Source organism: Ceratina calcarata, unplaced genomic scaffold, assembly GCF_001652005.2.
Source record: "Ceratina calcarata isolate Rehan_Ccalc_2016 unplaced genomic scaffold, ASM165200v1 scaffold369.2, whole genome shotgun sequence".
Taxonomy (NCBI): domain Eukaryota; kingdom Metazoa; phylum Arthropoda; class Insecta; order Hymenoptera; family Apidae; genus Ceratina; species Ceratina calcarata.
In genome coordinates, this window is record NW_017160008.1 from 822,368 (window position 1) to 836,599 (window position 14,232).

The 14,232-nt window shown below is 43.3% G+C and overlaps 1 protein-coding gene across 15 annotated transcripts in view; it reads right to left on the reverse strand.

Annotated features, from left to right (window-relative positions):
• The window catches only part of shaker (potassium voltage-gated channel protein Shaker), a 154,958-nt gene that overhangs the window by 97,657 nt on the left and 43,069 nt on the right, over positions 1–14,232 (reverse strand). Inside the window, exon 1 of one of the 15 annotated variants that reach the window (XM_026814204.1) lies at positions 9,383–10,101. The exons of the other annotated variants lie outside the window; for them this stretch is intronic. Coding sequence (XP_026670005.1) covers positions 9,383–9,465 — 83 coding nt within the window. The 5' untranslated portion in view covers positions 9,466–10,101. Of the gene's footprint in view, positions 1–9,382; positions 10,102–14,232 lie in introns of those variants that run through there. 15 annotated transcript variants of the gene reach the window in all.

Consider the following 14,232-nt stretch of genomic DNA (forward strand, 5'->3'; position numbering starts at 1 on the left):
TTTTTAAAAAATGCGTTTCTAAAGTGCATAAACTTTTGGGATTGACTGTATAACCAATATATCCTTAACCTACCAAGCACCGTTCGAATAACCAGTTTTAAATTCTTTAATGAAAAATGAAAAGAAAACGAAATTTGTATTGTAATTATTATTTAACCAAACTGAAATACAAGTTGTGCTCAAATGTAAGAAATATAAATACGGTATCTTAATGTACAAAATGTATCTGTACATTTAGTGTTAACATCTCGCGAGGTTCGAATCATTAACTCCGATACGGACTAGACAATTTGAACGATACCCGTTTAAGAAATCGTCAAAGGGTTATTCTATATTGACCAATCGATAACAAATTTATAGCGGCGTTCGAAGCACAGCGGAAATGTGTAATCAGTCTCTGGTATGTCAAGATGTTTCTCCGTGGTATTTTCCCCGGGCACGTAATTATTGATACTGTAGTTCAATATGCCAGAAAGTTTTATTTGCGATTCTCGAGAGCGACGAATCGTTTCCCGCCTCGCAGATCCTTGCGTTCGTTCGGCTGATTCTGACATCGACGAAAGCGGAACGGTCTGTCTGTAATATTCAACGGAACCGATAATAGAATCCCTAGACACAGTCGACGGTCATCGACCGTGATCCCGAAGAGGAACCGTTCCGCTCGCGAGTACACGAGGTACCAAGGATAGTTGCAGCGGGTAACGAGGCAGAACATGAAAACAGGGTTGTAGGCAGGTAAAAGATACGCGGAACGAGTCACGCAACTCCATCGACTTGTATCCCTTTCCCGAACGAAAGTAGACCGAAAGTAGAAATTCGAAGCTTGAACTGGAGATCTTCCGTAACTTTCAAGTTGAAATGGATATCGCAAGCCGTCGAAGGTGCGCTCGTTTCGGCGTGAACACGCAGATACGTAGCTCCGCACGAACGGAGGAAAAATGAAAACAGGAAAGTGACGAGGTTTCAATGAAGGTTGAAAGAGATAGAGAAACTCACCGTCTCGTCTTAACGCGACGATAACGGCGATAGTCGCCGGAGTTTACGTCGTTGGGGTCGAAACCCCTTCGATGCTTCGGCGGCGAAGACATGGTCGCGGCAGCCTTGGTACCGTTCGAGAGGACGTTCGGCTTCGCGGTGATGTTGTTGTCCCCGATCGGGGCGCAGCTGTTGTCGGCGATGTGCAGCGATGCAAGAGGTGGCGGCGAGGGCGGCAGCTGGGCGGGGACGATCGCGCGATTATGCTCCGAAGTCGTCGTCGTCGTCGTCGTCGTCGAGTGACACCGAAAGGCCGGTGCCGGTGCTGCAGGCTCGCCGATTACGAGGGTCCGATCCCCGTGACCGACGTCGCTCTTTGGCACCGCGTTCAGCTCGTGCCTACTAACCCTACCGGCTCCCGGCCCACCCATTCAAATCCTCGATTATCGCCCACCTTGTTCACTCTGTCCCTCTCTCGCTCTCTGCCCTCCGTGGCTGATCTCCTCCCGCCTACACGACCTACCGCACGCTCTTCTCCTGTCCCTTCTCCTTCCTACTCTTCTTCTTCTTCTTCCTCTTCCTTTTCGGCTCTCACTTTTAATACGCTCTTCTCACACGCCCTCGCGTTACCTTCGCGAGCTCTTATCCGAAAGATTCTTTCCTTCAAGACGTTTTTAATCTCCTTGGCAGTGGTCTTTGAGACTCGCAGTCTTCGTGAGGCGAAAAGATTCCAGAAGACGTCAAGTGTCCTACGGACGCCGCGCACACGATCAGCGGGCCGTAACCCGATTCCTTCAGCTCCTCTCGACCTCATGCACGCACGCGACCGATCCCTCTTTTAACCTTCTACCCTACGACACACCTCCGAGCCACCCATTCGCGACCGACTCACGTGCAAACTCCCGTCCGTCCGAACATTCTACTTTACTCGAGTTTTCGATGCGACGAAACAACGGAAACATGCACATAGACGGAGACCGGAAGAACAATTGTTCGTCGCGAGACAGGCCAGAGAAGGAAGAGAAATGAGGAAGCGAGAGAAGCGGGAAGAGAAGCAAGAAAACCGTGACAACGTGTACGACAGCGTCCACGCCAATGTCCAAACACGGTCTTCCTTCCGTTCCACGATCACGCCGACTCACTCCGCGCAGCACACCACGAAACTCTCTCGCCCCTGTGCCTCTCCCCTGATCGTCGTTGGATACCGCCTGGTGGCAGCACCGCGGAAAACGACGCGGAACGTGTAGTCGCGAGAAATTCGGAGAACAGACGATGGAAGATCGAAACGCAAGGACAACGTCTACTCGACGTTGATCATCGGATTGTGCTCCAAAGAATGAACCGAGTTTTAACGAGCCCATCCGCTCAAGAGATCGCTGGATGTCGGGCTTCTAAGAGGGTGCATTCACTCGAGTATTCGGCCTGAATGAACGCTGAACAAGCACCGTATCGACAAGCATTCATATCGATGCGGTGCCCTGGCCGATTGATAAATCGGCCGAATCTAATTTAAAAAATACTGAACATACGCACTCTGTCTTGTTTTTCAGCTTGAACGTAATTCTAAAAAGGATCACGATTTCTATATGAAGCTCAAATCCCTGAAACCATGCCAACTTTCCTCGTTTAATCCTCGAACCCTCTGCGTCCTTCCCTGGTTTCGAAGGGGGAGGATCGAAGAATTGAAAAGTGGAGCAACCGAGCAACCTTGAAACCTATTAAACCAGAGCACGAAAGCAAACCGCCTCGTAAGGGAAAAAACTAAGCGGAAATCGTGTGTCGATGCGCTTTCGCTTTCAGCCGAATACTTCGGACCTTGTCGATTGAAACATTTAAACGTTTTCAAGTATAAACGAATCGACGAGTGGGGCTACTCGAACCGGAACGGACTCTCGAACATTCATTTATACCGAGACTTTTACGCGGCCACACACGGTAGACCAATTAACCACCATCCACGCCCTCCGTCACCCCCAGAACGAAAATAGATCTGATTCCGGGAAATACCGTGGGGTGGCGGCACCGAGAACGACGTACAAAGGTGGAAAATGAACGTAAATGATCAGGCAATGTACCACAAAATTCATTCCCATTCACCAAAAGTTCGATGAATATTAAAAAGCAAGTCGATAAAAAGGAAAGTAATTAAATGAGCAAAGGAAATAATTCAGTTTGAAATTCAGTAGAAATATGGTCAGTCAGTGGTCGAGCCACCACGTGCTCGAACCACCGTGTTGATCGAGCTGGCGACTGTCCAGTCTCGAGTAAATCGCCGTTACACACGTAAGATGAATAGAATACAATCCACACGGAGATCTGTCTTCACTGTAATCATTCACCACCGCGTTAACCAGACAAATCACCTACTCAACCCACTCGACCGCATGGACTCGAGAATAGAATTCAGCACGTGTGAACTAATCACTGTTGCAATTTGCACTCAACCATTGCATTCAAATTTCTCGATTCCGAATTTCTTCTGATTGCAAGAAGAGTTATTCAGGAAAAATATTTTGTCTCCCGCCTAAAACTTAATTTTCTGTCGGGGTTGAAACAACCCCCCGGGAGATGGCAGAACGGTAGCTCGCGGCACGAGCGCCCAACCCCGGTCAATACCAGAAAATACGAAGAAAGGGTCCACCAGCTTCGCGGCACGCTAACCCCGATTCGCGGCAGTGCCGCAACTCTTTATCGCTTGTTACTGCTTTCCCTCGATCGAGGGAACCCCGTGGTCGATACGCGACGGCCTTGAACGCTGCGAAACTTTTCGAAGCCGTCTCACCCTCGCCGGGTCTTACGTGTCCTGACGTCTACCGATTTTAGAACCCGCCTAAACTAATCGTCGCCGACCCTGACGCGTCTCTTTGAAATTAATGACGGGAACACGTGCGACGTGATCTCCGCTTTTTTTATTCGTTTCATCCCCTTATAACGCCCTGCGATATTCAGATTAAGCTAAGCGCATTAGTTACGTACTTTTTTTTACAGAATAGATGGCAAAACCTCGTTTAAAATCAAAGTTTTACAAACACGAAAGATGAAATCTGAATAAACATTCGGTTCTCTTTAACACGTTTCGTTTTTAAATTTGTATACGTATTTGTACTTGCATTTTTTAATTTCTTATAATGTAAAAATCTATAGTCCGACCATAGCCATGGCGAAACGATATGAACACTAATTATTTTTGGACACGATTGAGTCTTGCGTCGTATAGGTCATCGGTTTCTATCGATAGGGCGTGATCCTAATTAATTTCACCCGCACTAGTCACGCGTGCATTCAAAACGCCTACTTTTTAACTGTGTAGGAAAGAAAATAGAAGTACCAGACGTTAGAACGCGTTTAATTGACGAGAATCGCGTAGAAAGGAAACTGCAGGAACCACTCGCGATCACGATAATTCGATTCTCGAAGGGCCGCTTTGAGAGAACTACTTCATTCCTTCTCCCCGGTTAGTTCGTCGCGAAGAACGCAACAGCCCACTTCGAAACGACTTCTCTTCCAACTGGCGCACGTCTTGTAGCTTTAAGATCTAAGGAGCTTTTAAATAGACCGACCACTTTCGCAAAACTTTTTCCGCTCGTATCGAATCGTTAAAGTCGTGGCGAGCCTCTCATCGGAAAGCGTCGATCGATTCCCCCGCGATCCTTGGCTCCGCGTGCGATAAATTGATTGAAGAAGATTAAAAAGAAAAACCGATAGAAAATTGAACCGATGATGAAGTACGACGTACTTTCAATTATTTTAATCCCATACAGCAAAATTCTATCTCAACAGTTTAAATATAATAAAAGACTGGATCAGATAAAAAGGATGTCCGTACCGAAGAATTGAAGTATTAAGTGTATAAAGTTCGAAGATGTTCTTCGCTGCGCGTAACGCCTTGAAGAAAATTGAAGGAAGTTATTTTATTAGAAGTAACAGTTACTGAAATTTTAAGAGAAACTGTCCGTTCCCACCACTGCTCGCGAAGGAGATTCGATCTAATTACTCTCGTTCTCATATCGAAATGAAATTCTAAACACTCTCAAACCAACATTCATACAGCGGTCAATGAAACGCGGATCAAATTCCCGATTATCTACCCACACGTCGTCGTCGCGTAGTCGCGTCGCGTGACGGAGAAATCGGCTGAATTTTAGGCACGTGTTTGTTATCCACGGAGGTGACGAAGAGGATTGCTGGGAAGGTGACCGATCAGATCTCCGGGATCTGAACTCGCGTGTCAGCGTGGCCCTCGAGAGAAGCTGTCGTCGGGATTCGGCCAATGGGTGACGCGAATGGTAGCACGGCGTCGGAATGACTGACTCTCACTACTGACCTACCGTAGACGAGCCGCGTTGCCCGTGGCTAGCAGCGACCGTATCCGTGGTTGGTCAGCCACGTTTTCTACTGATGGACTTGATCCGATTCCCGAGTTTTTCCCTACCCGCGATCGATTCGCTTTCGTTGTAATTAAAATATTTATACTAAAATCTCATAATCAGATGATAAATGACTGTACGAAAAGTCAGCCTGTTTTGATAATGCAATTCTGCACTTTTAAAATCGTTAATTTCCCAATAAGAATCAGTCTAGGTCATAGTTTAAAGTAAAATATCGTAACTTCAAAATCACTGATTCTTAATGACTAAGCTTGCATATTTTAACTAACTACCACATTTTCTATCTGGTTAGGAGATCAATGATCTATTCCAAAGATAATTCACTTGTAGCAACCATAGAATAAATATTCTTGTTAAAAATCTTAGTTGCATATGCAAAGTCACAATGAAATAGAGAAAATAATTTATGTTTGTTTCATTCTCTGGGTCGTGAGATGCAAGTCGCGAATCTTGGCAATGTCGCAGGTTGCGTACATATTACCTCGTTAAAAGAATCTGTTTTCACCCCTCGTACAAGTACGTACGTCTCGCGTGTCACGTTTTGTATCCGGGAAATTGGGTCGGCTGTTCCTAAACAGCGGCAACATCAATTCCCGAAGAAGGTCGCCGCAGGAAAGCTTTCACAAGGAACTCGTTTGAATTAGTGTGTCATTTCGTCTTTCCTTTCACCCGCTACCTTTTCACCCCTTCCACCGAGTTCATTCTTCCGTTCGACGGTAGAGAATCTTGGTGGCCAAATGGAAATGCGGATGCCATTCCTCGAGCAAGCGAACCGAAATCGCTCTCGATGTTAACAAAGGATACCCTTCGACATTCTCTACCCCTTTGAGCGAGTTCATGCCGACGCGGGGCACAGAACCGTTGTCAACGTATTAAACAAAATCACATATAAGCATAAAAATGTAATTTTGAAATTCCTTGAAATATAAAAATTTATGTTAAACAGGTATCTATCGGTTGTTATTAATTTTTATCAGTTTCTATCCGTGCGAAAGAATTCAGAAAAGAGAATCTGGGCCACGGTGTCGTTACGTTACGCCATTGAATTTAAGGCAAAACGGCGAAGGCTGAACAACGAGGGAACAACCACGCTATAGGCCTTCACTGGCACGTAGCAGAAAGTTGTCGGTTTGTGGAACGGTCGCCTGCACCCAGGCTGGCCGCTTTGCAACAGTATAAACCGCATGTCGCCGACCCCACGCACACCCTTCTAGCTTAACGCCCCGTGCCCCAGTATTCGAGTTTTGCCGGACATGCACGGCACGCGTCGATGCTGATTCCAACATAACGGCAGATATGCTAGATGGTACCGATTAGAAAAAGGCTAACCGGCAATTATATCTCTACTAACGATACCCCCGTGACCCGTGTCACCCATCTGCACAGTACCATTTGCTCAATAAAATAATTAAACCGCTTCAATTAATGATTCTGGACTACGAGAATAAATTCATTCAAATGCTGTTGTAAAATTTAATTGCGAGGTGTTTGATAATTTTCAAAAATAAAATAAATATTTAATAATATTGGAACATTCCCTCAAAATTTATTTAAACATAATTGATCGAATCTGTGAATTGCTGTATAATAATATTTCATTATTTTAACGCGGTAAAATATTTCAATTTCTGGTTGCGAGCGTATTTGCGGTGTAATGATCATCAATGGAGGGTAAGAGCGTTTTCAAATTGTCCGGTTTTTGGCGTCCGGTTAAAAACACATGTTGGCTGCGTACCGGCTGGAATAATGCTCATTTTATTCGATACGAGATTGGTCACGTGTATAATCCAGTGGCATAAAAAATCAATAGCAACGAAAAAGAGTGTCGTGAATAATGAGCGTTCTATCGGCCGGTATGCAACCAACACGTGTTTTTAACCGGAGATCAAAAACCTGACAACGAAATCTGGATAATGTGAAAAGGCACCAAGGCAACGAAAAACCAAATGCTACCCGAGAGTCATGTGGAACACGCGTTAACAAAGTGGCACGAAATCGCTGACAAGCTGTACACAGTATCGCGTACATCGACCCGTTAGGCACGTTCCTCGTCAACATCAACTATTCCAGCATCATAGCTTTACGGCGTATCTTATGTAGGAACACGTCTTTAAGAATGCAACATCATATAATATCAAAAAACATCTTTACATAAAATATATCTCATAGGATATGATTGTATAGATACAAGGTGTCCCAGTATTGATAACACAACCATGGAGGGGTTGATTCTACATGAGAAAATAAGTATTTTCTCGAAAACGAGGTCTCAAGTGAAAAAAATTTGTTGCATATTTTCACCTTATTTTCTCATGTACAAACACTCTCGGTTGTTTCACCAATACTGGAATGCCCTTTGTAATATCTATGCATAAATGTAATATCTATGTATAAAGTGAACAGATGAAATTAATTTATATTAAGAAGCGATAGAGGAACAAATTTAAGAAAATTACTCTTTTTATTTAAACGGTTTTATTTAAATTCCATTTGCACTGCGGTAATACTATGGAACAGTTGTCGAAGACATTCCCGTGTCTACGATTAACATAATGAGCAACAAAAGGGTGCGTAGCGTGCAGAGGTGGATGCACGAGTGTGTTCGTGGCAACGGTGCCACGCGGGAGGGGTGGTATCGCGATTACCTGCAGGCAACCTCAACCTGGGTCAATACATAGTGTGCATTTAGTTACCGTTTTTTCCTTTTGCTTTTGAACTGCGTTCGTTAAATTCCCGTTCGCGCGACTCTGTTTCGAACCGATGATAGTCCCTTGAAAACTGTGTACACGTGTTAACGCGAGTTCGTTCAATCCCCGAAGTACAATAAAAGTCAATTTCAATGATAGAATTGCAAAACGCGTATTTCTCAAAACGAAAGTGCGGTCTTCAACTGAGATCTGTTCGTAAGAATCTGTTTAAAAATTGGTAAGAAGTCCTTGGAAGAAGATTAGGCGGGACAAAAAACGGTAGCATGCAGACTGAATCGACGGAGGCCGCAAAGCCAGAGCCGCAGAATGACTCTGTTAACGGTCACCGCGAGACGCCAACGTGTCTGACAAATGCGGGCAATTTCGCGGAACGACCGGAAGCACGTGGGGAACGGCGGTGTACTCGAGCTTGTCTAGGACAGCTGCCAAAACGCGAAAGGCCCATTTGCCAAATTCCCCAACGAAACTGAATGAAACCCTCAACCCATCTGATCCGCACACGTTCTCCGCTCATCTTCAAGAGCAAGTCTGTTCGATCTCCACTACTCGTGTGCACTGCACTGGTGTGAATTGACCGCAAACTATTCAATCAATTTCAAGTCGAAGATAGCTGAATTTATTTCCCTTGTCTGGCACTATTTGGCAAGGTTTGAACTGCTTCCAATTTACTGAGACGGATCTGCGGTTTTCTGTTAGCAATATTTATAGTTCAAATTTAATAGTACAATCTTATTAATCAGTTATAAACAAATCTTCAATCTTTTATAGAATTAGTTTTTTTAGAATTAATATAGTAGTCGCTTTTTTAAATCTCGTGCGATGAAGGAAAAGTATTGGCAACTGATTTTGGACAATTATTAAAACAAAAGGAATGGAACTGTTAGAGCTTGCAATGGCGTCGACAAAGTCGGACGCGCTTATGAAATGGTTTCCAGGAGCTTGCGTGAGATGGCAGAAGCATCCCAAAAATGTGATTGTGCATGCCCGCGCATTCGGCGTTCCGACTTCCCTAATGTTCTATATTTACAATCTAACTATGAAGTCGAAAAGAAAATGTGGATAGGTCAAGCACAAAAAATTGTCTCTGATACCAAACACCCAACGTACCTTAAAAATTATCATTGTTTATTTAAATTTGTACAAACTGTGAGAAACCATGATGTCTTAACAGCCAAATTTCAGACAAAAACGATGTTAAACTTGAAATTCACATATAATATTTTGTCGTTTGAACAAAATACTTAGTCACTCTAATATTTTTATTTATGCGAGACAAGCGAAAACATTTTAACCACAGAAAGCGGTCATTACCTTTTCTTGCGCTCGGGAAACCTACGTCGACGTGGCGGTAACATTGACATATTGATGAAAGCTGCTCTCGTGGCAAAGTGCATGATTAATCATTGAGACGCGCGAAGTCGGAAATTCTCCAACGTGTAACTTTCGTTTAAAGAAACGCAAATGTAAATGTTTGAGGATCCGCGTTGCCGAAGGGACACTTCAAACACAAAGCTGGCATAAAAAATTCCCGGACGATTCACCGGCGGAACGAAAACACGGTTTGTGGAGCACATCTTCACAGCGTACCCTCGCCGTTTCGAGACAACTCAAGATTAAATGTGTTCGAAAAAAAGAAATAAATTTGACATCACTATTTGCAGTTGAAGATATCACTAATGGCCTCGCCGGCCGCTTATTCACCTGAAGATTCTATACTAGACACTTCTATTTCGCGGGTGAACACTTTTCTCGGCTAGACTGGTATTTTCCGTGGGATCAACGACGAGAAAATCGCGCGGAACCAATTTCTGGTTGCAGCGCGTCGCTCGTCTCTTACTTCGATCTATCTATATCCCGCCCTTAATTCGTAACGACGAATGACGATGATGTACGTCGGCGACACACGAGATTTTTCGATATTTTTTATTTAAACACGTGGGAACGTCGAGGTGAATTATCAAGCCTAATGGAAGCGAACAAGGTTAACGATGGAATTATTCACATACGCACTGAACAACGACACTTGATTCGAGGTCTAAGTCCAAAGTCTTCCACTGCCATTTGGCTGCAAGTGTTCGGGAAAAGAAGGGGAAACAGCAACAAGGTCTCGAAAATCTCGTGTGCCCTGTCGTGGGGGATCCAATAAAAATGAGAGCATTTCTCACTCTCAAGAAAAATATTATGTAAAATAATATACAAATTAAGTATTCCGCCTGCACACTCGAATACCGAATACACAGACGAAGTCGAAACAACGCAACGATGAACTTGCGTCAGTAACAAGCATCGACTTTATGTTAATAAAACGTATCAGAGGTAGAAGCAATTTAATAGAACGTTATTCCCAAACAAGCCTGTGCATATTTATGCCCAGTATGCAGATACAAGCCACGTTTATAGATTTACTTACCAAATAACTAAATATTTACCCGAGGCGATTGTTTCACTTTCGACGAATCGCGTACTTCAGTGAAAGAATCATTTATTCGTTGTGGGCGATTGTTTACGAATAATTTCATAATCAATTGCCTCCATTGTTTGTTATCATAAAACAACGAATGAAACAATATTTGCACATGGAAGCCATAACAAATTTTGTACATTCATTAATACGTAATTCAAGCCGTAACAAATTTTGTATATTCAATAATGTGTAAAATAATGCAACAGAAAAAAGCGAGATATGTATAGAAAATAGAACCATATAAGTAATTGTGTACATATATCGTTTAGCCTTGCAGTGGGAGATATAAGCGCGTCTGCCTTGCGAAATCCTCAAGGACCTCGGAATCGCGAGAGCGTAGTGTCATGAACTATGCTGGTTATAAGGCGGTTAAGATTTTAATGGGCAGATAACGATCTTAATGGACTCGGCTAATCTTCCGGCCAGAGCACATGGAAGTTTAGCGTCCCTGGTATCTAGCAGAGCTCGGCGACGACGACCTATAAATTTTCAGCTCCTGCGAGCCGTAACGTTCGACCGTCACGAAACGATTCAGGGGCTGAGAGCCTCGATCGCGAGGGAGTGCTTTCTTCAAAATGAACGGGCGAATAACTTACCCCGGCTGGGAGCGTTCTACCGGAACCGAACCGACGACTTTTTGTCCTCGCGATAACGATGATTAAAATAAAAACCGCTGTGCTCGAATATTACCTACTTTCCAAAGCCGATTTCCTCTTCGCTGCTTCCGCTAACGAATGCCTAGTGAATTAAGCCAACCGTGCCATTTGTTTAATTGCAAACGAATCTTTTCTCGGATTTAATTGAAATCAGATCAATTAATCTTTCATTTCTGGAATTTTATTCTACTGTTTAGTTTTCGTCTAAGGTACGGATTCAATAGATTTTCGTTTTCCAACCGCGGAAAAACAAGAACACGAAAAGGGGTGGCCACGCCGCCGTGACAATACGGTCCTGAAATATTTTAGTATGTGACAGTGCGTGGGCGGAGTGAATGCCAGTATATTTTAGAAACGAAGGTGACGCTTTGCCTGGGAACGAAACGGTTTATGGGCGAAACGCCAGAATGTACGTTCCCGGTGGCGGACGCAGTCAGCGTGGCCATTGATAAACAGACGTGATTCGGTCCCGGTTTCAAGGTTTTCCGATTCATAAGGATCTCGCCCATGAATGATTGACCTGTTAACCTGATGAACGAGATTTGCTGCTTCAGACATCGTACGGATTTTCATAAGTGCCAGCATTATCTCTCTGTATGTATATAGGATCGAGCATCTAAATTATTTCCGACATAAAACCATGTACATCCTATTTACTCATTTTTTACCACCTTTAATAAAAACAGAAATAATTTAGGTGCCCGAGTTAAAATTAACATACTGTATTTTACTTCGCACGGTGGAATGTACATAAATAAATAAATAATATACGTTTATGTCTTGTAAGGTTTACGTATATTAAAATTTTTATGTACGACTAGCAAGGTTTCTTTAATGTAAAATTTTGTGTGCAATGCTTACACAGCTTAAAGTAAACTTCTTATATTTTTATTGCTCAAGACACGGATGAAATTCTAAACGGATTATTGAGTATAACGAAACACGCCAAACACGTATTTCCATCAGCTCAACGGTAAAGCTCGGATTTTAAAATATTGCTATAACGTTTCGTAAACGATTCGAAAATTATTCCTTTATATCGTATTTGATTGAATCCGTTGCAGTGTATTTGTGAATGTAAAATACGTTTGGAGCCGGGGAGAAATCTGTTAGAACGATCGAATTTATAAATTTATCACGCGCGACAGCCATTGCTTTAATACATGAAATATTATTCTGTGTTACGACCCGCAGGGTACAGAGTTAACTTGCTATCAGCGAACCGGACTCCGCGTAAGATTAATTTAAAAACAACCGTTCCACGTACCGCGTTTAAAAGAATAACCACGAGCAAGCAGTAGCGGACGTGCACGCGGACCTCTGCTTCAACGGAAATGAAACGAGAAAGCAAGAACGTTTCCTTCACAAAAATAAGCGATGCTTGAAGCAGAACGAATTCCAAAGCAGAAAGAAATTAACCCTCTGTTTTACAGCCAAGCTGTACAGCAGAAGTTTTCAATTTTCAAGATTGCAGTTCTACTCCTCGAAGTAGGTTCGTGGAAAAACATCTGCTTCGTGACTTCAAAGTTAAATCCGAGAATAAAGAGAGCGAAAGGCCTACGAAAAGTGGAAGCCTGTTTCGCCCCAATGAGCAGTAGCGGCGGAACCAAGTTCAATTATCAAGCTTGTTGCGATTCGCCGATGCTCTAACACAGTCATTAGCGTTCTTCGAAGCGAACGCTAATAACTGGCCAACCGTTCGACATAATAATCGTTAACGTCGGGATTCTAATTAGCTCCGGTAGTGGCGGCACGCGAATGGAGAAACCGAGTTCCATTCTGCGCATTCCCAGCGTGCCAAATTCCACGAGGGCGATTTCCCATTCCGTGACAGGTGAACAAGCGCGTTAGTCCGACGCGGGAGACACCGGGTGCGATCGACGATCCGCTCGCGGTCCACCGAGAACGGCCGACGCAACCCTTTCTTCTCACCGCGACCGGGGGAGGGGGCCGAAATTTCGTCCAGGTGCGCGCAATGACGTTAACTGGATGCAGTCGTCGCACGATCGATCACACGGCCTGGAAACTGCACTGCGAAAAGCCGGCACCGGCCGACTCCAAACTTTCTCGTTTTGTTTTAAAAACGTACACACATCTACACGCGTGCCACGCGACAACGCGTCGTAGATAGTCGATGACAAACGCTCGGACAATTTCCGAGCGCGCCCCTTCGCCCGACCCGCGTAAATTACATCCGCTGCAAATCGTTTATCCCCGAACCACTCTCGTCATTTAACAAGCAACGCGCTTGATTTAATTCTTTTCAGGAATTACAAGATTACTGCACCAATGAGTATGGAAAAACGGAAATTGAAAATAACAATATCTGACGAAATCATTGAATTCGCGGCTTAATTGAAATTCAATTTTTAATTAATTAGTATTAATGACCGTGCCGAAAGATTCTTCTTTTATGCAAAAACGTACCGAGGTTCTCTTACTCTCTTTGATTACGTCGAGTTCGCATTTAAATTCCGATCTTATTCAATTTATTCTTATCGCAACCCCGCTTTGTTCGTTCCCTTAGACCTGCAATTAATTAAAATAGAAGAAAGATGGAAGAATGCGTTTCTCTCTTCAAGTTCTTATATACGTATTATGGGGACCGGAGAGTAATGTCGTCTTTTCTATATTAAATTCAAACAAATAAATTTTTAACAAGTTTTTATTTTTAATCAATGATGTAATCACCCTCGTTATCAATAACCTTTTGCCAACTTGTATGCAAATTTTCAATGCCGGATCAATAAAAATCAATTGGTTTTTCAGCAAAATAACTGGAGATGGCATTTTGGATATCGTCCAAATTTTCCAGTTTTTTTGTCACTTAGAAACTGTCGTAGCGATCGGAATAAATGGAAATCCAATGGTGCGATGTGGGAATATGGTGGGTGAGACACCCCAATTCATTAATTTTTGAATAAACGATAAACAAATATTGACATGCGCAAGAACGACATTAACACTAGATTGCCCAAGGAAGTAATTTTGACTGCTTTTGGGCAAATGTACAAATAATAATATTTTTTTATAAAAATTAT